This window comes from Myxocyprinus asiaticus, chromosome 40, assembly GCF_019703515.2.
Source record: "Myxocyprinus asiaticus isolate MX2 ecotype Aquarium Trade chromosome 40, UBuf_Myxa_2, whole genome shotgun sequence".
Taxonomy (NCBI): domain Eukaryota; kingdom Metazoa; phylum Chordata; class Actinopteri; order Cypriniformes; family Catostomidae; genus Myxocyprinus; species Myxocyprinus asiaticus.
This window is the reverse complement of record NC_059383.1, coordinates 6,078,801-6,105,639: the sequence shown is the minus strand read 5'-3', so window position 1 is coordinate 6,105,639 and position 26,839 is coordinate 6,078,801. Positions and strand designations below refer to the sequence as shown.

The following is a 26,839-nucleotide window of genomic DNA, read 5'->3' as shown; positions in this document are numbered from 1 at the left end:
GCAATCGAGTTGCTCTTCCTACACTCTCAAACTACTTATAATTCTGTTTACAGTATATAAATATTTTTGCAATAACATTAAAATATATGTATCTATATTCACAACATACTGTTTTAATCCAATAGTTTTTTTTATTTTCAAATGTTTTTAATTTGATTTATGTCATTCATAATGCTACATGTGATTGTAGTTCATTTCCTCATGAAAATTATGTGGCAGGGTGAGCAAGAGACAAACAGTGGGTGTGGGTCAGGCGTAATTTACTGTAAATAAAAAAAAAAGAAGCATAAAATGTTTAAAAGGGGGAATATAAGTGTCCATGGGAAAAGTGGTGATGGGGCTCTGTGTAGGAAGGTGGAGTGTAGAGAGTTGAGCTCCAGTTCTAATGGGCGGGGTCCGGTGGCCGCAACGTACTCCCCTCCTGGATCTTCTGAGTGGCTCGGCTTCCCTGGGGCTGCAGCGTGCGAGGGGAAGGGTGGCCTGGCAAGTGGCCTGGCCAGTCGGCACAATCCCACGACACATGCTCCAATCCCCGGCATTGCATCTAATTTGCGCCGGGGGTCCGGGTTGGCCATGATGAGAAATAAAGATGAGGCTATTTTCACATCAGGTGTTGATGAGTACATGGTCTTGTATCTTTTGACTTTTTGTCCTGTTTATCAAATATATTAATTATATATATATATATTTTTTTTTTTAGATCAAAGTTTTATTGGTGTAATTCATCTTGGAACTGGTTCGATTGGTTCATGATTTGCAACTCTCTTAAGGATTTGATCAAATAAAAAAAAAATTCTTCTGGAACCCAGGCAGCAGAAAAGGGGGACAGGCACTGTTGTGCTCAGTTGAGAATTTATAACCTTTCACCCATTAAATTAAATAAACTTTTTATATTACGGTTTATATTTTATGTGCGTATATGTATAAATACAACATGATCATACTGGGATTATCTTCCCCTGTGGCGCGACCGGAAGTACACTATCTCATCAGCTTGGGAGACCAGGGTTCGGAGCCTGCATTGAAACCAGGAAGTAATTGCGTTTGCATAATCAGTGATGAGTGCGATTCGAAGGTTACATTTTTCCCTCTAACATTACATTTGTACTCCACTGATGGTTAGGTTTGGGGGGGGGTGTGTAAAAACAACTCTCTTCACAACTCGTTTTGGTGCCCCTCTGTGGACATTACGAAAATGGAGCTCACACGTGCCCATACGCCCAACAACACTTACCGCTTTGGCCTCTGGATGCAGTGTTTCACATTTTGGTAACCAGACTGATTTTAGCTAAAGAAAAGTCAACCTACTGTTTCTGATTTCACTGTGAGATTGTTGCACACAAATATGTGTGTACGCATGGTTGGCTAATGGCATACATTGTCTTTTAAAATAACACTTGATTTTTCACGGAACTCCCTTGCAATTTAATGGGCCACAGCCCACACTTTGGGAAACCCCGATTTAGTGTGTATATTTTCCGCTGCAGACTGCAGCTCTTTGATAATGTTGGGTGTACACTTCCTGTACTTTCTCTCTGTAAACACACAGGCATGGCTCTTTTGTTTGGAAAGGCTGGATTATTCACACGGCCAGTGACTCGCTTGACAGTGTCGTCATTGCACACGCTCAGTAAAGAATATGCTGTAAGTGAATCTTTTGTGTTATGGCAAATCTAGATGTGTCTACAGTTTGTGGATTGTACTGTGATTATAGAATAGTCAGGTCATGTGATAGGTGCACTTGTGTTCATTGACATCAGACTCATGTAGTGCTGTTGTTGACTGTCAGCACAGATTCATGTCTCTAAAGTTTTATTACTGATGTTTGTTGAGGCAAGAATCACTATCACTAATTATCATAGCTATGGTTAGGGATTTCAGTAAACCTGTAATGCTAAGTTACCTAAAGTGAAATAGTTGGTCATCACAGAAAGTGGCATCCAATAGATTCACTGGACAGTTCATTGGTTCATTAGACTAATGCCATGTCTCATTGTTTTGGTTTGTGGTTTATGTATCTTTGGAGGCTTTTGTGAAACCTTGTCACCATGTTATCACCTCCATCACTAAATATACACACTCTTGTGCTTAGCAGTCAACAGGGGTCGAGACATAAGCGGGGTGGGCTTTGATTTGACGGGACAGTATTTCCTGGAACAAATCACTTTGGATTCTTTCTCAATTTTGGGCCAGTTTGTCCAGACATTACAATGTTCTGCTTGAACACAGAAGAATCTCTCTGCATGAAGAACACTCTAGAAAGAATAGTTAAAAAAAGGAAAAATGGAATGACGTGTCTCAAAGTAGGTCAGATTGATTGACAGGTAGATGATAATCAAACGCATTCCTTTTATACACTGATCAGCAACAACATTAAAACCATCTGTCTAATATAGTGTAGGTCCCCCTCGTGCCACCAAAACAGCTCTGACCCATCGAGGCATGGACTTCACAGGACCTCTGAAGGTGTCCTGTTGTATCTGGAATCAGGACGTTAGCAGCAGATCCTTGAAGTCCTGCAAGTTGCGAGGTGGGGCTTCCATGGATCGGACTTGTTGGTCCAGCACATCCCATAGATGCTCAATCGGATTGAGATCTGGGGAAATTCGAGGCCAAGTCAACACCTTGAACTCTTTGTCATGTTCCTCAAACCATTCCTGAACAATTTTTGCAGTGTGGCAGGGCGCATTATCCTGCTGAAAGATGTCACTGCCATCAGGGAATACCGTTGCCATGAAGGGGTGTACGTGGTCTGCAACAATCTTTAGGTAGGTGGTACATGTCAAAGTAACATACGCATGAATGCCAGGATCCACGGTTTCCCAGCAGAACATTGCCCAGAGCATCACACTGCCTCTGCTGGCCTGCCTTCTTCCCATAGTGCATCTTGCTGCCATGTCTTCCCCAGGTAACACACCCGGCTGTCCACATGATTTAAAAGAAAATGTGATTCATCAGACCAGGCCACCTTCTTCCATTGCTCCATGGTCCAGTTCTGATGCTCACGTACCCATTTTAGAAACTTTCGGCGGTGGATAGGGGTCAGCATGGGCACTCTGACCGATCTGCGGCTACGCAGACCCATACACATCAAGCTGCGATGCACTATGTGTTCTGACACCTTTCTATCATGGCCAGCATTACATTTTCAGCAATTTGTGCTACAAAAGCTCTTATGTGGGATCGGACCAGACAGGCTAGCATTCGCTTCCCACATGCATCAATGAGCCTTGGGTGCCCATGACCCTGTCACCGGTACACCGGTTGTCCTTACCTTGGACCACTTTTGGTAGGTACTAGCCACTGCATACCAGGAACACCCCACAAGACCTGCCATTTTGGAGATGCTCTGACCCAGTCATCTAGCCATCACTATTTGGCCCTTGTCAAAGTCGCTCAGATCCTTACGCTAGCTCATTTTTCCTGTTTCCAACATATGAAATTCAAGAACTGACTGTTCACTTGCTGTCTAATATATCCCACCCCTTGACAGGTGCCATTGTAACCAGATAAATGTTATTCACTTTACCCATCAGTGGTTTTAATGTTGTGGCTGATCAGTGTATGTCTGTTGGTTTTGATCTCCTCATCTCAATTTTGGCATTTATAATTTAGGCAACGGCATTAAAAAATGGACTAATGTTACTAACAGACAGAATTGTAATATGTGAAGCTCTTGGTCAGTTATTGTGTTGGCAAGTGGTGTAAAGCACAAGTTTTCTTGGCTCATACCAAACAGAAAGGCAGTAACCCCATTAATCTTCAGAAAGTTTGGGGGGGGGGGAAATGCATTCTCTAATGATTCAGGAATTTGCCTTGACTGTGCAATAACAAAATGATGTATCATTTAGAACACACAGTACTCCTTTAGTTGTCTGTAAACTTATCATTATAGTGCAAACCTTATATTAATAAATAGAGCTTTGATATTTTCAGGCATACTTCTCAAAGTATGCTTTATCTGGGACATTCTAGCATGCATGATATTATTAAATAAAGTTGTATGCCTTTACTACTAAATACAGTGTTATCACTAATTACTTGATATATGATTGCATAATTCTTCTTACTTAAAGGCAGGTTTGTATTGGTGAACTGAAAAGGAAAGTGGAAAGATTGCGAAGTGAGACATTTTATGTTCAGTCACGTGTACTGATGAACCATTCGCAAAAAGACACGAATATGCTTTAAGAATATAAATGGGGCAATTTTGAAGGGCTTTTAGAAATGAGTGAATCCAAATGCACACTGTTAACCCTAATGTTGTCATTACTGGAAAAATCTAGTTGTCTTAATTAAACATTACTTGAAATGTCAAGTTTTGGGCTCATAACTCATATCTAAGTTCCTTGAACTTATTTTACTTAAGTCCATAGACTTAAAATCTTAAGCATGAATAACTCAAACTATTGATTACAAAATTGAGGCTATGGGGAATTATTATTAATTATTATTTAATTTAATTTCCTTTGGCAAAGGGAACAAAAGGGCACATTTAAATAGATGTTATTAAGAATACATAGAGGGTTAGCTCTTTTGTAGTATTATTTGTTGTTTTTTTTTGCAAATGGTGGTTTTATGTGATGTCACGTAGAATCAGTTATAATCTTTATTTAAGATGTGTTATTGTATGACCTAAATTTGAGTCCTTTCAATTAAAACTATTAAGTTGAAAAAACAACGTGTAAATAGCAAAACTGAGTTGCATCTACTTGCATCTAGTTACCTTAACTTCAATAGTTAAGCTCTTTCTAAATTAACACTAAGTTGAGTGAACTTAAAGTTTTGGAGATGTCATTACTTAATTCAATTGAGGGAACGAGTTTACTCAATCGAGTAGTCAATTTACTAGGGTTTTTGGTACAGCAAGAAAATGCTGAGATTATTTTTCTGCTAGGTTTTTAAAATGTGGTGTTGTGTTTTTTTGTTGTTGTTGTTGTTGTTGTTGTTGTTGTTGTTGTTGTTGTTTTTTAAACAGCATTACAGCATCTGGAAATGTACTCAAATAGAGGAATTAAAACTAACACATCAGCACAGTCCAGAAATGCATGCAGAAAATCAGTTGGTGAAAAGTTTCTCAACTTCCTTAGAAATAACAGTGGCTTGAGTGCATTTATTCTTTCATTTTTACTTTTTACACTTTGTTACAGTTGTACAGAACTTTGGGTCAATGTCTGTTGTTTTTAAATGTGCTCTAAAAAATAATTATGACTATGTGATTTAATTAACATTGACATCTTTTCAGTACAATGGCAGTTGATGGTTACTCACTTTAAAGCTTAAAAAAAGGACCCCAAAGTATCATAAAATTGGTCCATGCAACTTTGGCATATTTAAAATCTTGACCTCTGTTACAAGTTCATGAGTGCTGTGATTAGAAGGTGAATAAATTATGACAATTTTCATTTTTGGATGAACCGTTCCTTCATTTACAGTGCATTCATAAAGTATTCAGGCCCCTTAATTTTTTTTTCTTCACATTTTGTTATGTTGCAGCCTTATGTTAAAATGCTTTAAAAAAAAAAAAAAAAAAAAAAAAAAAAAATTCACATCAATCTGAACTCTATACCCAATAATGACAAAGCAAAAAACAGATTATTGATAACTTTGCAAATTTATTAAAAAGAAAAACTGAAATATCACATTGACATAAGTATTCAGACCCTTTGCTATGACACTTGAAATTTAGCTCAGGTGAATCCCGTTTCTTATGGCAGAGTGGCCAGATGGAAGCCTCTCCTCAGTGCAAGACACAAAAAAAAAGCACCTAAAGGACTCTCAGACTGAGAAACAAGATTCTCTGGTCTGATGAAACGAAGATTGAACTGTTTGGCCTAAATCCCAAGCATCATGTCTGGAGGAACCAGGCACTGCACATCACCTGCGCAATACCATCCCAACAGTGAAGCATGGTGGTGATAACATCATGCTGTGGGGGTGTTTTTCAACGGCAGGGACTGGGGGACTGGTCAGGGTTGAAGGAAAGCTGAACACAGCAAAATACAGAGATATCCTTAATGAAAACCTGATCCAGAGCGCTCAGGACCTCAGACTGGGCTGAAGGTTCACCTTCCAACAGGACAATGACCCTAAGCACACTGCCAAGACAATGCAAGAGTGGCTTAGGGATGACTCTGTGAATGTCTGGAGAGACCTGAAAACGACTGTCCACCAACGGTCCCCATTCAACCTGACAGAGCTTGAGAGGATCTGCAGAGAAGAATGGCAGAAAATCCCCAAATCCAGGTGTGCAAAGCTTGTCGCATCACTCCCAATAAGACTTGAGGCTGTAATCGCTGCCAAAGGTGCTTCAACTAAGTACTGGGTTAAGGGTCTGAATACTTATGTCAATGTGATATTTCTGTTTTTCTTTTTAATAAATTTGCAGTTATCAGAAATCTGTTTTTTCCTTTGTCATTATGGGGTATAGAGTGTAGATTGATGTGAAAAAATTAATAAAATAATTTAAAGCATTTTAACATAAGGCTGCAACATAACAAAATGTGGAGCTACCACTGAGCTACCCAGGGCCCCTAATATACAGGTGCATCTCAATAAATTAGAATGTCATGGAAAAGTTCATTTATTTCAGTAATTCAACTCAAATTGTGAAACTCGTGTATTAAATAAATTCAATGCACACAGACTGAAGTAGTTTAAGTCTTTGGTTCTTTTAATTGTGATTTTGGGTCACGTTTAACAAAAACCCACCAATTCACTATCTCAACAAATTAGAATATGGTGACATGCCAGTCAGCTAATCAACTCAAAACACCTGCAAAGGTTTCTTGAGCCTTCAAAATGGTCTCTCAGTTTGGTTCACTAGGCTACACAATCATGGGGAAGACTGCTGATCTGACAATTGTCCAGAAGACAATCATTGACACCCTTGATTGTAAGCCACAAACATTCATTGCCAAAGAAGCTGGCTGTTCACAGAGTGCTGTATCCAAGCATGTAAACAAAGTTGAGTGGAAGGAAAAAGTGTGGAAGAAAAAGATGCACAACCAACCGAGAGAACCGCAGCCTTATGAGGATTGTCAAGCAAAAATCGATTCAAGAATTTGGGTGAACTTCACAAGGAATGGACTGAGGCTGGGGTCAAGGCATCAAGAGCCACTACACACAGACGTGTCAAGGAATTTGGCTACAGTTGTCGTATTCCTCTTGTTAAGCCACTCCTGAACCACAGACGACGTCAGAGGCGTCTTACTGGGCTAAGGAGAAGAAGAACTGGACTGTTGCCCAGTGGTCCAAAGTCCTCTTTTCAGATGAGAGCAAGTTTTGTATTTCATTTGGAAACCAAGGTCCTAGAGTCTGGAGGAAGGGTGGAGAAGCTCATAGCCCAAGTTGCTTGAAGTCCAGTGTTAAGTTTCCACAGTCTGTGATGATTTGGGGTGCAATGTCATCTGCTGGTGTTGGTCCATTGTGTTTTTTGAAAACCAAAGTCACTGCACCCGTTTACCAAGAAATTTTGGAGCACTTCACGCTTCCTTCTGCTGACCAGCTTTTTAAAGATGCTGATTTCATTTTCCAGCAGGATTTGGCACCTGCCCACACTGCCAAAAGCACCAAAAGTTGGTTAAATGACCATGGTGTTGGTGTGCTTGACTGGCCAGCAAACTCACCAGACCTGAACCCCATAGAGAATCTATGGGGTATTGTCAAGAGGAAAATGAGAAACAAGAGACCAAAAAATGCAGATGAGCTGAAGGCCACTGTCAAAGAAACCTGGGCTTCCATACCACCTCAGCAGTGCCACAAACTGATCACCTCCATGCCACGCCGAATTGAGGCAGTAATTAAAGCAAAAGGAGCCCCTACCAAGTATTGAGTACATATACAGTAAATTAACATACTTTCTAGAAGGCCAACAATTCACTAAAAATGTTTTTTTCATTGGTCTTATGATGTATTTTAATTTTTTGAGATAGTGAATTGGTGGGTTTTTGTTAAATGTGAGCCAAAATCATCACAATTAAAAGAACCAAAGACTTAAACTACTTCAGTCTGTGTGTATTGAATTTATTTAATACACGAGTTTCACAATTTGAGTTGAATTACTGAAATAAATGAACTTTTCCACGACATTCTAATTTATTGAGATGCACCTGAATAATAATTGGGGATAAAATGTATTTGCACAGTACTTACTTTGCCATTTATTCACTGATAATTTTTGCCTCCCCTCAGCTGTCAAATCAAATTTTTGTCATTTGAATATGCGCACAGGGCTCAATGCTAAGGATTTTTTTCTACTCCAGATTTTTACTTGCCCTGCCAAAATTTTCACTGGCCCCAACACAAAAATTAAAAACAGCTGTTCTTACCATGACTTAAAAAAAAAAAAAAAAAAAGTGTCCGACGTGTACATTCCATCCATCCATCCAATTTTTAAGACAAATTGTTCTCCCCAAAATTGTATCACATTTATAATTTACAAGATATTAAAATCCATCTGGATTTAACAAGGAGCCAAAAATCCAAAACGCATCCGAATGATTTCCATCAACGATTTCTGGACATAAGAGCAGTATACCCACAACATATCCCAATATACACAGATGGATCTAAATCTGGAAATAGTGGCAGCAGCTTTTGCAACAAACCAACTGTGTCAGGGTATCCTCATCCCTGACCAAAGTTCAGTTTTCACTGCAGAGGCAAACGCTCTACTACTGGCACTGAAGTTTACTGAGACAATAAACTTTTAATAATAACTGATTCAAAATCATGTCTTGAAGCATTGGAAGCTACTAAAACTGATCACCCAACAATCGTGAGGATTTTAATCAAACTGTCATCTCTTGAAGCAAAGAGTTTTAATATTATTTTCTGCTGGGTACCTGGACACTCAGGAATCTCCGGTAATGAACAAGCAGACAGAGCTGCCAGAGAAGCACTATCTACTGAACCAGTAAAATACCCTATACCTTCCACAGATCTGAAACCAACTCTGAATGTATACATCAAAAACAAATGGCAGTCGGAGTGGGATCAATGTTTAAACAACAAATTACGAGAAACAAATCTTGCTGTTGGAACAAGATATGTGTTCCCTTTTAATAATCGCTGGGATCAAGTCAGTTATACAAGATGCCGGATAGGACATACAAGACTCGCACACCAATTTCACCAAAGTGCTCATCTTGTAAGAACCCACTATCCATTAAACATATTTTACTGGGCTGTCATACCTCTACACATCTGAGGAACCTGTATTATTCAGTTGATTCTTTTGAAAAGGTTTTTAATCAAGTGAATCCAAATTTAAGAGTCATCATTGTGCAGTTTGATAAAAATGTGATTTGTAAATTGTCTTCAAATAAATTAAAGTATTCACCCCAGTGAGCAAGCCGAAGGCGACTGTGGCAAGGAACAAAAAAGCTCCATAAAATGGTGGTTAATGGAGAGAAAGAAAAAAATAATTTAGTGGAGCAGATGATGGGCTTTCGGTCACCCGTTTAGTCATGCTGTCTTCTTCTGGGCCCTGTGTAGTGTTCTCACAAGCAGGATCAAAGATTTAGTCACTTAGTTAAAGATTAGATTATTGGCTGAATAAACACAGGAATCCCTGAGAGAGGACACTTGCAGCTAAATCGGTTGTGATGTGTAATATACAATAGGTAGACATTAGGCCTAATCTGTTAGTTAAGAGTGTGGGTATAAACATGAAATCAGACCACCCAAATCAGACCAAAACTGACCGATGCACATAATGAAAATTCCTGTACAGTCCAGAAAAGAAACATGTTATGAGGATGATATGAAGTCGACCGATTAAAATGTCATCTTCGAGCTGAACGGCTCTGATTATTTTAATAGCAATCGTGATTTTTCTTCTTTTCATATCAAACGCCATTATCATGTCGAATTAATGTTTACGCTTTGAAACATTACCTAATTAAATGTATACTTACATTTCTGGATATTGAGTAGCTCATGATTTTCAGCCACGTGTATAACCGGGGCTTAACAAAGTTCATTATGTTTCATTCAGCGCTTCATCTCTAAAGGCGAAATAACGAGAGAAAATGTTTACTGTGGGAATATTACTTGCGCTCTGTCCATTTACGAGAGCGCATGCACGTTAAAGTGTCTAGCGGAGAGATGCTGAGAGAGATGCACGGGCAGAGATGGATTTACAGTCCAACAGAAAGAAGCTGTTGATTTCTTGTGATCCAGTGTGGATTACAAATTTTCACCAACATGTTAAAATGAAAAAATGCGGGAATTTCACGCACCACGAACACGGAATGTGCGAGGGGGGGGGGAAAATAATAATATATATATATATATATATACACACATATATATATATACACACACACATTTTATATATATATATATATATATATATATATATATATATATACACACACATATATACACATTGGTAATTGCTGCTGCTAAGACACTTGGAAAAGAGCGAGGACAGTTCTAGGAGTGCACACTCTTGTGCGTTCACACGACTGTGCCTTGGCACGTCTAGTATATTATGTGCTCGCAAGCTAAATATAATCGCGTTTGCATGTCTCCGAGTGCGCGTTTGGAAGATTTTGTTTGCTCCATGTATTTTTTTTGTGCTCTCTCTCACTGGTTTGCTTGCACTAATGTTATTAAAGCAGCACTGGCACTGGGGCAAACTATGCTTTTAAAAATTGTTATCACTACATAATTCCCATACTTCCTTTTGTGTTATTTCATGGTTTTGATGGAAAACCAAAGAGTAATAATGAAGTAGAAGTAGGTTTGTCCAAACTTTTGACTGGTTGTGTATTTGTAAACCTGTGAATTTTCAAACTATTGTTTACTGTCTGTCAACTACTCAAGTGAGTGTAAAACAAGTCAAGATGCTCGTAAATGAACTGAATGAATAATCTGAATCAATCAGTGTTCTGCTGTGACCTCAATGTCCATAGAACCTTCGACAATAGACCGACTACACCACCCTTCATGAAATCAGTCTTTGTTAACCCCACTGAGAAATCTCTCTCGTGCACAACACCGCCTCATGTTCAAACTCTCTCACCCTCTCTCCACAGATCATGATCGAGTTCTGCCCTGGAGGTGCGGTCGATGCCATTATGTTAGGTAAGATCCTGCTGCTTTTCTCTCATACTCTTATTTTTATAAAAGCCCCCTATGTCGTCCTTTGATTTTGGTTCTAAGCCCATGGGTGAGTAGGTAAACTCTCTTTTCTGAAGTTCAAACAGGATATTGCATTATTTTTATGAACGAGCCAGTCAGGGTCACTCACAGTTCATTGCCTCACAGCACTTGGCCTCAAGAAGCCACATTTTGTCAAATATAATAGACCTTTTTCACACTCAGGGTTTTGGAACGTGGGAGTAAACGTTTGCAGGGTAAACTTTGACAGCGGTGAATGGGAGTGAATGGGAGATCACAGCAAATCTTATTTTCACTTACCCATTTGTTCCAAGAGCAAAAGAAAAAACCCACTCTTACGTTTGAATGACTTTCCAGAAGAGTTAAAAATAGAGAGCGGTGGGTTAAGACAGACAGATGGGAGATGACGACACATTTACTGTCACTCTCTCAGCAGCTGTAATAGAAACCCCCTCACAGCTGTGGTCATTCAGTTTTAAAACTGATTCCAGGGTAATATAACACAAAGAATAATGTTATTAACTTATATTTAAAAAAATGATCATATACATAAACGTCTATCTTTCTCTTCACACAACTTAAAATAGATCCGGCTGTAGAACTACATGTGCATGTCGGGGAACCGCATGAAACCGGTCATGTTTTACAGCTAAATTAAAATAAAGAATTTTAGCAAAAAGAAAATGCAGCCTATTTTAGGGACAGTTCATATTTTAAATAATTATAATATAATACTTTTTTCACCCAATTTGGAATGCCCAATTCCCAATGTGCTGTTAAGTCCTCGTGGTCGCGTAGTGATTCGCCTCAATCCGGGTGGCAAAAAGTTTCAAAGTTTTGCTCAGATTAGTTTACTGATTTGTTTATTGACAATTTCTACAAATTACACCTTGCGCTTTTAGATTGCGCCAAATTACCGTCTTTTTTTTATCCCCTTTTCTCCCAATTTGGAATGCCCAATTCCCACTACTTAGTAGGTCCTTGTGGTGGCACGGTTACTCACCTCAATCTGGGTGGTGGAGGACGAATCCCAGTTGCCTCCGCGTCTGAGACCATCAACCCGCGCATCTTATCACGTGGCTTGTTGAGCGCGTGTGGAGGATTCACGCCATCCACCGTGGCAACCACGCTCAACTCACCACGTGCCCCACCGAGAACGAACCACATTATAGCGACCACTAGGAGGTTACCCCATGTGAGACTACACTCCCTAGCAACCGGGCCAATTTGGTTGCTTAGGAGACCTGGCTGGAGTCACTCAGCACACCCTGGGATTCCAACTAGCGAACTCCAGGCCACCCAGGCCCCCTAATAAATAATATTATTTTAATATTATTATTATTATTATTATTATTATTATTATTTATATATTTTAATTATAATAATAAATGATTATCATTAGTCAGTGTTGGCATGACATTTTGTTCATGAAAATTAGGCACAATTTCTAACCAAATGCTCATTACTGTTCTGCACCTGGATGTTTTACTTTTTATCATGTGTGTGTTTTTTAAACATTCTCATTATTCTCTGTAGTGATTCTCATTATTGTTACAGTAATGTTTTTTTTTACACATACAGTATATGTTCATATATAATTATTATTATTATTGCAATTCTGAGAATTGCAAAGATGTATAAATTATTTATACATAATTTAATTGTAGTATTAGGTGTAAAGATTTAATTTATGATTTCAATGAAAAAAAGTATTATTGGAACAATAATATTGATAATAATGGGAATGATATATATATATACTGTGTGTGTGTGTGTGTGTGTGTGTGTGTGTGTGTGTGTATCAGTTCTGAGAATTGTAAATATGTATGATTTTTTTTAATTAATTTATGATTTAAAAAAAACACATTAAAACCAAATACAATACTCACATCAATCAGAATCTAATAAGAGTGACCATTACAAATTATAAATTACAAATAAACTTAATAGTAAAATGTAATAAAACTTTGGGGGAAATGTGCGTAATTGTCATGAAAATAATGTCAATGCAAAATTCTTAATTGTCCTACAATTTTCTTTATTTTCTTAAGGCAAAATTCAACATATCATATTTTTCCTTTTATTTTGATATGAAATATGACCTGGACAAAAATTTCATAAGATTTAGATGAGAAGAGGTTTGGTGTTTGTTTGTTTGTAGAGTTGGACAGGGGTCTTGAGGAACCTCAGATTCAGGTGGTCTGTAAACAGATGTTGGAGGCTCTTCAGTACCTCCACAGCATGAAGATCATTCACAGAGACCTGAAGGCCGGAAACATCCTCCTCATGCTGGACGGAGACATCAAACTAGGTTAGTATGTGAGAGTGTCCTCAGACTGATTGTCTAAATTTGATTAGGTAGAGTAGCAATCAATTAAATGAGATGATCTGAATAAGTTTTTCTTCTAGATGAATGCCTTTGTTTCATATATGAACTCTTGCGTCATTTGGTACTAAAACACTGCAGTTTACTGTATAACTGTATTAATAATATGAGAGCCATACCTAGTGAGCTGCCTGGCTTTCTGCTGACTACATGGGCAGCTACTTTCTGAAGGAGTGTTCACACATTGACGGCGATCTGCAGTAATGAAGTGACCGGAAGTCATTTGTTTTTAGCGTGAATTGGCGATTTCAGGCCACATAAGCAACAGAGACCGTTCAAATCACTTGTCACACAACCATATATACAAGTGCAATAGTGTGTGAAATTCTTGGGTGCAGTTCCGAGCAACATAGTAGTCGTGACAGTGATGAGACATATACCAATTTACAATAACATCAAATTAACACAGCACAATTTAAACATCTGATATACACATAATTACATAAAATGTACAGTATACAATACACACAATATAGAATACATATTACACAATAAAAATTGTGTATATATATATATATAGTATATATAAAATGTACAGTAGGTTGTATTGTACTGTATTGACATTCAGGCTGTCGGTTGATAGTCAGTTGCCAGAGTGTTGTTAAGAGAATATAATTTATGACAGTCCAGTGTGAGATAATAAGATTAATAAAGTGCAGTGCTGATATATATTGATCTAAGAGATCAAGAGTTCAGAAGTCTGATTGCTTGGGGGAAGAAGCTGTCATGAAGTCGGCTGGTGCGGGTCCTGATGCTGCGATGCTGCCTGCCTGATGGTAGCAGTGAGAGCAGCCCATGGCTCAGGTGGCTGGAGTCTCTGATGATCCTCCGAGCTTTTTTCACACACCGCCTGGTATATATTTCCTGGAGGGAGGGAAGCTCACCTCCGATGATGTGTCTGGCAGTTCGCACCACCCTTTGCAGTGCTTTGCGGTTGTGGGCGGTGCTATTGCCCTACCAGGCGGAGATGCAGCCAGTCGGGATGCTCTCTACAGTGTAGGTGTAGAACCGTGTGAGGATGTGGTGGTTCATTCCAAACTTCCTCCGCTGTCTCAGGAAGAAGAGGCACTGATGAGCCTTCTTCACAATGGCTTCAGTGTGGACGGACCATGTGAGTTCCTCAGTGATGTGGACACCCAGGAACTTGAAGCTGCTGACTCTCTCCACTGGTGCTCCATTGATGGTGATGGGACTGTGTTCTCTGTCTTTTCTTCTGAAGTCCACCACAAGCTCCTTTGTCTTACTGACGTTGAGGGAGAGGTTGTGCTCCTGACACCAGCGTGTCAGAGTGTGCACCTCCTCTCTGTAGGCTGTTTCATCATTGTCAGTGATCAGACCTACCACCATCGTATCATCAGCAAACTTAATGATGGCATTGGAGCTATGTGTTGCCACACAGTCATGTGTGTACAGGGAATACAGGAATGGGCTGAGAACACAGCCCTGCGGGGCTCCAGTGTTGAGGGTCAGTGATGAGGAGATGTTGCTGCCCATACTAACCACCTGGTGTCTGCTTGACAGGAAGTCCAGGATCCAGCTGCACAGTGAGCTGTTTAAGCCCAGAGCCTGGAGTTTCTCCAAGCTTGATGAGGGCACTATGGTGTTGAATGCTGAGCTGTAGTCTACAAACAACATTCTCACATAAGTGTTCCTTTTTTCCAGGTGGGAGAGAGCTTTGTAACAAAGTTGAGCAGATGTAAATGAGCAGCGACGTGATGCGCTGGTTACCAATGGGAGTGCAGATAGTGAGTTGTATCTGTCAAACGGTTTGACGAATCAAAATTCTTTTGATACATTTTTGCAATGAGGGTCACTAGATGATACAAACCCCATATCTCATGAAAATCAGAAAACGTCTAAGAAGTTTGAAAAAGTAATTATAGAAAATTCTGGGTTGAAATGGAAATCCATTGGACCGTTTTCATTTGGGGGCACTGAGGGATTCTGAGGAAAACTCATTTAGATTTTTGCCTAAAAAAATGTATTCGCAAAAACATACATTTGTCAATTATAGCTGGCCACCTAGTCTCTGATGGATGTGTGTATGTGTAGTGGGTGAGATTTGAGATCATCCATCTATCTTTTGCTGCTTATCCGGGTCCAGGTCGTGGTGGCAGCAGATTAAGCAAAGCAGCCTATACATTCTTTTTCATGGCCACATGCTCCAGATATAATCCCTCCACCTGGTTCTGGGTCTTCACCGGGGCTTCCTCCCAGTTGGACATGGACATGTCGCTGCAGAGCACTTTTGGTGCAATTTGTTGGGTGTGATTCTCTGATCTCTCTTTAGGGTTATGGTTAGTGTAGTTCTTCACCAGGAATTCCGCTATTGAATAGAATTTAAAAAAAAAAAAAAAAAAAAAAAAAAAATTGAAATTGAAAGTGGACTGATGGCTTCAGTAGAAGCAGATAACTTTGATTTAACAACCTCTGAGCTCACAGTATGTCTTTCTTTAAAGGTTTATAAGTTATTGCTTGTAATCAATTCCCCCATGGAAAAAATAATTCTGCAAACCAGACTGTTGGGCTCTATCCACCATTTTCCTGAACGCAGAAGTGTTCCATGATAACCCTGTTTTCAATTTACACTCTCCAGTGTTTTCAGTTGCATCTCTGTGTATTCTTAGAGAGTAATGTGATGTTTACAAGTATTACATTTTTAAAAATGGTCAAAAAACGTGACTGTATAGTGCCGATACTATAGTCGAGATTAGGGGTGTGCAGCAAAGCCATTATCTGTATTTGTATCTGTATCTGTTCATATGATAAAATGATCAGGATCTGTCTCTGTATTCGGATAGAACCGGGTGTGGCTTAAACTGGAATTACGTCAACACTAAATTAAATGCCCATTTTTAAATGTTACTCTTACATTTATAGTTTCTACTAATAAAATATGCTTTGTATATGCCTTTTCATAATAATAGCCTAATAATAATAAAAATAATAATTATTATTATACAACTATTATTTAAAAAAAAAATATATATATATATATTTTTTTCCTTACCAGATGAAGCTGAATTTGTGGGCTACATTAACTGTGCAATGTGTTGTTAACTGTGGTTTCTCCCGGTATTTCTGATATTAATATCTGCATTTAAACAGATTTGAAACCATCACTTCAGGTCAGGAATTTAACATCGCGCTCAGGTTTAGGCTATACATGAATACACTGGCGGCCTGAAGTTTGGAATAATGTACAGATTTTGCTGTTTTAGAAGGAAATTGGTACAAAGTGGCATTCAACTGATCACAAAGTCAGGACATTACTGATGTAAAAAAACAGCACCATCACTATTTGAAAAATGTCATTTTTTATCAAATCTAGACAGGCCCCATTTCCAGCAGCCATCACTCCAACACCTTATCCTTGAGTAATCATGCTAAATTGCTAATTTGGTACTAGAAAATCACTTGCCATTATATCAAACACTGTTGAAAGATATTTGGTTCATTAAATGAAGCTTAACATTGTCTTTGTTTTTGAGTTGTCACAGTATGCAATAGACTGGCATGTCTTAAGGTCAATATTAGGTCAAAAATGGCAAAAAAGAAACAACTTTCTCTAGAAACTCATCAGTCAATCATTGTTTTGAGGAATGAAGACTATACAATGCTTGAAATTGCCAAAAAACTGAAGATTTCATACAAAGGTGTACACTACAGTCTTCAAAGACAAAGGACAACTGGCTCTAACTAGGACAGAAAGAGATGTGAAAGGCCAGATGTACAACTAAACAAGAGGATAAGTACATCAGAGTCTCTAGTTTGAGAAATAGACGCCTCACATGTCCTCAGCTGACAGCTTCATTGAATTCTACCCGCTCAACACCAGTTTCATGTACAACAGTAAAGAGAAGACTCAGGGGTGCAGGCCTTATGGGAAGAATTGCAAAGAAAAAGCCACTTTTGAAACAGAAAAACAAAAGAAAAGGTTAGAGTGGGCAAAGAAACACAGACATTGGACAACAGATAATTGGAAAAGAGTGTTCTGGATCTTAACCCCATTGAGCTTTTGTGGGATCAGCTAGACTGTAAGGTGCGTGAGAAGTGCCCGACAAGACAGCCACATCTATGGCAAGTGCTACAGGAAGTGTGGGGTGAAATGTCACCTGAGTATCTGGACAAACTGACAGCTAGAATGCCAAGGATCTGCAAAGCTGTCATTGCTGCACGTGGAGAATTTTTTTGATGAGAACTGTTTGAAGTAGTTTATGAAGTTCTGAACATTTTTTTTCAAATTGTAAAAGTAATTTTTCACGTTATTAATGTCCTGACTATACATTGTGATCAGTTGAAAGCCACTTTGGTGAATAAAAGTACCAATTTCTTTCCATAAGAGCAAAATCTTTACATTATTCCAAAACTTTTGGCAGCCAGTGTACATGAGAATCACGTGTGAATCGTGATACATTAGACATTTCAAGAAGTGGAAAGTGTATATGATGTCGTATCTTAATGTTACACTTGATAAGCTCCAGATGCGCACAATTAACAGAGACCGCAAACAGTCGAGACCGCACCCGTCTGATCTGAAATCACAACGTGCGCATTTTCATTCATAAGGTTTACACTTTAGAAATATTGTCTGTGCAGATTGATAAATTCTTTGTAATTTTGTATACGTTTATTTTAAATGTCGCTTTATCCTTGTGCCTCTTTGATAATCAGTCATAGATATCAACAAGTTGTTATGAAAACTGCACAAGTTGACTGGATCGCTGGTTTTAGTAGTTTTTACATTTGCGTCTCGAGACCAGAAACAGAAAACAGGCAATTTGAATCATCATGGCACTGCCCAGTGGTTGCTCAGGAAAACTGTGTATAGGGTTCTAGAAACTTTGCTGCTGAACTCTTAATACAAATTAATATTTGTTGGCATTTCTTTTTAATTAAGCCGCCATCTTCGATACATTTTGTCACTAAACTTGCTGCAGTGAATTCTGCGATTGCCTTCTCCAGAAAGGACACATGTAACACTGCCTTAGGATTCGTCCACTTCCATCTTAGAAGGCAGCATAATGGTGCTGCCTAACTTTTGGAAAACCTTCATGTTGGAAGATGCCTTAAATGTTGTCTAGATTGGCAGCTCACTAGATTTTGAAACAGAACCCAAATAGAATGAAAGTATGGCCTTGACGAGTTTAGTGTCCTGTGCTGGTGTGTTTTTATCTCAGAACATCTCTTTCCCTTGACCTCTCTCACACCCTTAAAGAAACACTGTCACAGGAAGACTAACTTGCCCCCTAAACCCTTTAAAGTACCGTATGAGGATTATGTTTAGTGGTCGACCGATATATCGCAGAGGCCGAGAAATCGGCTGCTTTTCGGAATTTGTTCATTATTGGCATCGGCCGATAAATTTTCCACTTTGGCCGTTTTGTTTCTTGAGGGAACTGAGAATTGCCTGCTTGCATGTAAATGACCAGTCACGGTTCGTTTTGTTGTTCTGAGCCATCGTGTTACTACAATAATAGACCGGTGTGCAACACAGTGCCATTTAAACGGTCCGCATATTAGAGCCGCGGCAGACACATTTGAGCTCATTATGTTAAAGTGCTTGCCTGTTTCATTCTCCCTCTCTCTCCTCAACAGTTCCCTGTAACTTTAACTGTTTTGTCTAATGAGAAAAAAGCAAATATCAATAAAACTAATATCATATACCATCTGCAAATATGCACATCTCTCGTTAAACAGATGTAATAAACAAACCTCACAAAACTTGAGCCGATCCAGCATCCTGTGGAGCACTAAAATGTATTTACCTCTAATGCACATATTCTATCAGCCGCTCCTCAACAGTTTCCTGTAACTTTTATAATGATAAAAGGCAAATATTAATAAAACTTGTATTATATACCATCTGCAAATATGCAGATATCTTGTTTAAAAAGATGTAATTCATGAACCTCATGAAAATCCAGCATTTTCTTCCCATTGAACGCTCATCTAATAGCTTGTATTCTATCAGCCAGAATCAAAAACTTCTGATTCACAAATCATGACGGTCACTCCGTAACAATCCAGCTTTTTTACAAAAGTATGTTTAGTGTGAAATTGAGTAAATATAGTGCTAAATAAGAGTTTATTCATTTTTTAGCAATTTTATGTTTGTTATTTACTATATTAAATTGTGTGATATATCGGCCTATCGGCCACCCTGCTCTCTGGATATCGACATTAGCCATTAAAAAAACCCATATCGGTCAGTCACTTATTCCATTGTGCAACAGTTTGTCAAAACCTATTTTGTTACAATTCTCTACTTGAGTCTCACTGGATTTAGTAATTGGATGAGAATTATTCCCTCCAGAATGCTGCTTAACATGTAACTGAATGTGGCTTCATTGTGTCAGTTAATGGCACTCCAGAATATCAGGCCAAGAGGTACTAGAGTAACTGCCCCCCTCCCCCCTCTCTCAGAATATGCTTACTTCCCTACTAAAAAGTATGCCAAATGAGTAGGATGTCTGAATCCTCAGTATTCATGAACAAGAAACACCTGGTGAACACTAACCGGATGACCTACTGTGTCTTCTGAGATTAAGTGTGCAACATCTTTTTCCCATGGTAATACCTCAGTTTTTTTTTTCACACACAGTCATGAGTGTCTAAAGGGGTCCTCTGTGTTTTTTTTTTTTTTGTTTTGTTTTAAACGACAATAGAATGGCTACCTGCATGATGGTTTCACCAGCTGATTTGGTGGACAAACCTTTATTTTTATTTTTTTAAATCTTTTTTTAAATCTTTTTTTAAACAAATTTGCTTCATAATATTAATAATAATTACTCTAATAATAATTATTTCCTTTTTTTTTCTGTCTGGACTGAAAAACACTGAAAAATTCTAAATTACTTTTAACTCAGTAATTAAAAAAATAAATAAAAAATAATCATGTTCAGGTGTATTCAAGTGGTTTTGTGTGAATTGCCTTTTTAATGTATTTTTGAATAATATAAAGGTGCAATATGTAAAATTTTTCATGTAATATTCACCTTTTTTTTTTTTTTTTGCCAATGTGTGTATGGCTTGTAACGCAACTTAAAAAATGAGCCCTACCCGGATTTCCTAGGTTGCCTATTAAAGCCTATAGACGAATTTTCATGCGAAGGGAGCGGGTCGCTTTTGCCGGGAAAATCCAAAGGATGTGACGTTTATGCGCGCTCCTGAGAGCCTTGCCTCAGACAGTAATAGCTTATCTTCCGCTATTCAACAGCAACAACAAATTGCAACACTAGGTAACATTATCTTAGAGATAGAATCCAGCAAACGTCTGGCTCCCAGCACATCACCGACTCCTACACAAACTCTGAGTAAGCCAAAAAAACAAAACAAAAAATGATCTACTGAATCTAGTATGGCTAAGCAGGAATGTGATCGTGGTCGAGCAAAAACTAGAGTGAACATCGGCAGGGCATTTGATACCTGGAGGGACCTTCGTTCGGTTTTGGGGATCAAAACCGACCCTGAATTGGCATTCTTTTTATTGGACAGGTAAGCTTACATAACTGCAAAGTGTGTGAAATATAGTGCCATAAGGATTGATCTGTGTAATTGTAGCTAACTTGATCTTGCCTGCTAACGCTGACGAATTGCAAGCTACCTTGCTTCGTAACTTTCAAATAATTTCAATGATCTTCTCTTTATTCTAAAAGTCAGGTATACAGAATAAATTTAAGCAAATACGCTGGTTTCTTATTCGTAGTACAAATGACATGCAATAGTGCAAATAACAGTGCAACCGTAAACTGTCTGGTATAGTTCGGTTGTATGTAGCTGTATGTGTGTATCAGTATGCTATGTTAGCTGATAAGTAGTTTTAGTTTAGTCTCAAAGTTTGTAGTAAAACAATCATAACTGTGTAATATTAATTATGCTACCTCATCTGTCAGCATGATGCCGGTGAATCATGTTCAGTCTCTTTGTATGTTATGTCATTGTTTTGGTCGATGCTCGCGTCCCAGTGGAGTGTGTGCACGAGCATGAGCAACAGGTAGCTGGCTGCAGTTCACTTAACGGCCACAGGTGTCATTAATAACAAGGGTTTCTGAATCTTACATACTGCAACTTTAATAGATCCAGACAAAAAGTAAATAAATAAATAAAAATGAAAAATTAGCTTCACATCATTAACCCGCATACAACATGCAATCACACTAGACAAAACATAGACTGCATCCCAATTCACATAACTTTGCTAAACAGTTTGTGAGATTAGAATTGGTGTATCCCAAATCATAGTGTGTTGACAGTAGTATGCCTCAGTATGCACAAATGGTGTACTATTTCTGAAGTGTGCATCCACAATTGTTTGTGGTATGAAAGAGGAGGTTGTGACAGTTTAACTTTTGCAGTTAAATTAATTTTAGGATTTATGTATTTAGCTAGATGCTAATGCTAGCATGCAGACACTCAGAGCACAACAAAGTCATCTGTAGTATCAAGACACAATTTTTATTTTGTGTCAGTATGTAGTTTTAGCCACATTTCTGCCCTGCAATTGTGATTTTAACGTGTCCAACCTCAGCGGTCTTGGCCATCCAAAATGTTTGCAACAATTCAAAATCAAATTAAGTCATAATTTTGACATAATCTGTTGAATTGATTTTCAGTTTATTGTTGAAAATAAAATAGTTATTTATTTTAATGACCAAAATCATATTTAGCTGCAGATGTTTGAAGTGACATTAAACCTTGATTTTAAGATCTCAAGAGTTTGTAGAAGTTGTAATGTAGCATTTTTGAAAAGGACAAAATCTTATAATACACTACCTCTGTCTTTCATTGCAGCTGATTTTGGCGTTTCTGCAAAAAACACAAAAACTCTTCAAAGACGAGACTCTTTTATTGGAACGCCATATTGGTAAGTGATTATAGATATAAAAACATGATATCCAGTCAACTGTTACTGTAGTGAATTATTTTTTTTACTATTTCAGACTGCTTTAAATCACTTCAAACATCTTTAACATTCTACTCCAGTGATATTCATGGTTCTCGAAGTCATAAAAACATTGTTTACATCAAAAGCTTAAACGGTATCTGACATGCAAATGGCAATTTGCCCTAGCAATCTCCATGAATTTTTTATTTTATTTTTTTACAAAATACTTATTCAGCAATTATGAATGACATTAAAAGTCATGGATATTCAGTGGTGAAAAAAGTGTGGGAACCCTGGTTATTGGGCAAGTTCAATTGAGGATCCATTAGCTTCATATATCTTTATAAAATTAAGAAGTTGTGTGAAGCTCATCTAAAGCTGTAGAGGGCATGTTATACCACATTGGAATGGCAATCAAACATTAACCAAAGTTTTGCTTGACAGGAGCTCATCAATATCAGCGTCTCTTTATTTACTTGTATTGACAATTCTGTGTTTCTTCATTAATTCTTTTAGTCGCTAATCAGTGACTGGCCTGCAGTCCTTTACGACAGGTTTTCTTAATGGAAATATATTTAAAAGCCTTTATTTTTGGTTATCTAACAGCCCTGCTGAAGAAAAAAAAAGATCGTTTTAAGATGGTTTAACTGGTCTCCTAGCCTGGCCAACTGGTTTAAGCTTGTCTAGCTGGTCTCCAGTTGTTACACTTGTGTTTAGCTATTTGGCTAGCTGGTCTCCCAACCTGACAAGTACACTCAAGCCCTCTAAAGCCAGCTTGGCCAGGCTGAGATTCCTATTGCATGTGCATTATGGTACTCTTGTGAGCATCTGATGTACCTTATGTGATATGTCCCATGTGTTCAGGATGGCTCCTGAGGTTGTGATGTGTGAAACCATGAAAGACGCTCCATATGACTACAAAGCAGACATCTGGTCTCTGGGAATAACACTGATAGAGCTGGCTCAGATCGAGCCGCCCCACCATGAGCTAAACCCCATGAGGGTCCTGCTTAAAATTGCCAAGTCTGAGCCGCCCACCCTGGAGCAGCCCACCAAGTGGTAAGCCACAAAAGGGGGATGGGGGATTATGGGAGTGACCGCCCAACAATGTACTAACCAACTTCATCAGTGTAAGATTGTCTCCAAAGATGGGCCTTTTGCACAGCATAACTGTGGCTTTCTTAGTTAGATATGTAGCTTTCAGCATTTCTAGAATTAGACTATGAATAACCAATGAATAATGTTTTATGACAGTGTATCGCTGTAAGACACTGTGGGTTTTGTGTATTTTAGGTCAAAGGAATTTAAGGATTTCCTGGAAAAGGCTTTGGATAAAAACCCAGAGACGAGGCCGACTGCTGCTCAGCTTCTTGAAGTAAGGAATTTCACACATACTCATGTTATACTTCCATGTACAATTTCCCCTTCAGGAGTCTCAATTTATTTAAACACAAGGTTCTTTCAGACAGTATGTGCAAATAACCGTGCATGAAGGAAACACCCTCAGAAATCCTCAGATCCCCTCGTAATGGCAGTCACTTCCTGTCCCGTAGGACGGAGGGAATTATTGTAATTTTTATTCTTGTTGTAGAATATATCTCCGCGATCATCCCCTAACACAAGTCAGAAACTAGAACTGAACAGATGAGGAGTTCAAAAATTTTCACAATCACTGTTTACTTCCAAAAAGAACATTCTGATTAATACTGGAAAATTGTCATAGTCTGATTGTGTATTTATCATTTAAATGTAACCGGACTGGCATAACCAGATTAAGCCAATATTCTTGTTCTTAGAAATCCCAATTAACTCCCAAAAGAAAATTGATTAATATTGGAATCTGGTCATATTCTGATTATGAATTTATCATTTGAACATTAACCCAACTGACAACCAGATTAAGCCAATATTCTGGTTTTCTAGAAATCTAAAGGAGATAGTTGTCATACGTCTGTATTAATCTGAATTCTGTGTCATGTAAATGCCTTACACCCTGTCTATACTGTCCCGTCAAATGCAAATTGCTCCCATTATAATCATTGGTACTGTCTACACTTAACGCAACATCTGTCGCATTGCATCACGATGCACCCTTAAATTGATAGAAAACCTGTCTTATTTCTGAGGAGCTACAGAGCAACTCCAGCTATTTTACCATCTGAAATAAAATTATTTTACTTTTTTTTTTTTTTTTTGCCATGATTTTTGTTCATTATATATTTAAATAACATCTGACTTCATTTTGTATTTAAATAACTTCTGTCTTTGTTACATCAAAGACAGATCATTATTTGATCAGATTTATTTAAATCAGCTTTTGTTTCTAACCAAATGTATACACATAATCCAAAAAAACTAGGGCTGTCAGTCGGTTAAAATTATCAATCAAATTAATTACATTATATGCCAATTAATTCACAGAATTAACCATAATTAAATATAACAATGTTTGCAGAGAAAGGCAATAAAATGAATTCAGTTCAAATAAAATAAAAATAATTCAGTATATTACAATTAATTATACAGAAGTATATTTAAATAATTATAAACATAAATTAATACAATATAATATACAATATACAATAATTCGGGTAATTAAAATACATGACATTATTGTGGCACACGAGGTAGACTTAAGGGCTTTTCTAAGGATGCGTCTGTGCATACATCAGAGAGAGGTTTTTGGAGCGTCTCACTTTGGTTGTGTTGCATTTTTAGGACGCTGTGTCAAGTTAAACATGGTTTGAAAATTAGGAAAATAAACATGTCTGGAGACCCCTGCATTCGGAGTTGCGTTCCGTCCAGCTGTGCTTAAATCCAACAACACGTCTTCGTCTTGTGCTGTCTGCTATCCATGTGTGGTTTGTTTCCTGTACAGCTGCAGCTACTTTTTCTGCCCCCTGTTGACTGAGATTCATAAAAACTGGAAAGTGGTAATTGAAGCTTTACTTAACTCTTAAGTTATTTTTTTTTAAATTAATCACAGTAAATTAAAGCATTAAATTGACAACCCTAATAATAACATTATAATAATTATTATTATATAATAAGTCAGTTTCTATACCAGTGGATTTCCATTTAAAACAAAGTTTGCAGCATTGCATATTTTTATGCTAGGAAGTTTTTTTTCTCCTGAACTCCATGTAGCGACAAATATGTGGAATATTCCTCGCATTCAGTCACCAAAACGAAAATATGAGGAAAAAAATCACAATGGGTCTTCACATTTTTTCTCTGCAGACTATCTTGTTTATGATGCTGCGAGAGACATGAATGGTGCCGTTTGTGGCATATAGGCAAGAGAAAAATAATTTCACAATCATAGAAACAAAAATATATTTCTTTTAAAAAAGTATTGCACAATCACAATAATACATAGCCAGTAAGAACTATTTATGACCTGTAAATTCTTTCAATTCACCCGCCGTTGGCAAAGTGTGGTAACAACTCTGCATCCTGAGTGTTAGGCCAGGAGCCAACTTCATGACATCTGCAGAGCTGCTTCAGCTAAAGGATCTTCAGCTCATGTTTATTTCTGATACCACTTTCTCTTCTGTTTCATATTACAGATTGTAAGTTTTGTCTCACGCAAACAAAGAGACAGATGGTTTATGGGCTGAAGGTGACATTGATAGGGGGCATTGTATTATTGTGTGAAGTGCTGTACCCTGAGCTCATTACCTTTTTATCCTGCCTGGTTATACTTCACCAAACATTTACCACAAAGTTGAAGCATTTATAGGCAGGTCTGTAGTCTGAAGATGGAGGTCAAGAAATAGAACGGCTTCACATGCCATTAGACCCTAGTGAGCTGCCCTTATGTGGATGTTGCAAAAGGAATTGGCAGCATTATTATGCTGCCTTCTAAGATACCTTATTGAGATTTGCATCCTACATTTACAGTAAATTTTATTTACATTTAAGCAAATTAGGTTTTCAGGTTTACAAATTCAGGTCATAATTTTAGACTAATTCTTTTTTTTTTTTTCGGACAATTTATTGGCCCCATTTTGACATAGTGGTGTGAATACTGAAGTTGGGTGACAACTGATTGATGTTTGCTTAATAAAAATACAATTTAAACTTAACCTGAGATTTGGCACTGAAACTAAATTTGAAACGTAAAATATATTGACTTCCAAGGCCACTTTTTGTATCGTCTAATCAATGCTTTAATTGTATGCCACAATAATGTGTTTAATTTTCTGATGTTGTTATTATATTAGCATTATATTGTAATACATTAATATTATTAAATATATATTATATTTATAATTAACTAATATATGTTGAAATATCTTTATTTGGAAGACTTTTTTCTTTGTAATTAATTCAGTTAATTAATCAGAATATCATGCAATTGATCGATTTTAAAAAATGTAACCGATTGACTGCCCTAATAATGATATAATAAAATCAGTTACTATAACAGTAGA

General features: G+C 37.8%; 1 protein-coding gene across 1 annotated transcript in view; it reads left to right on the top strand.

Moving 5' to 3' along the window:
• The window catches only part of LOC127430647 (serine/threonine-protein kinase 10-like), a 79,095-nt gene that overhangs the window by 27,264 nt on the left and 24,992 nt on the right, over positions 1-26,839 (top strand). The window contains exons 3-7 of the mRNA XM_051680572.1: positions 11,046-11,094; positions 13,292-13,441; positions 22,310-22,382; positions 23,268-23,462; positions 23,697-23,778. Of these exons, the coding sequence (XP_051536532.1) occupies positions 11,046-11,094; positions 13,292-13,441; positions 22,310-22,382; positions 23,268-23,462; positions 23,697-23,778 (549 nt within the window). The remainder of the gene's footprint in view (positions 1-11,045; positions 11,095-13,291; positions 13,442-22,309; positions 22,383-23,267; positions 23,463-23,696; positions 23,779-26,839) is intronic.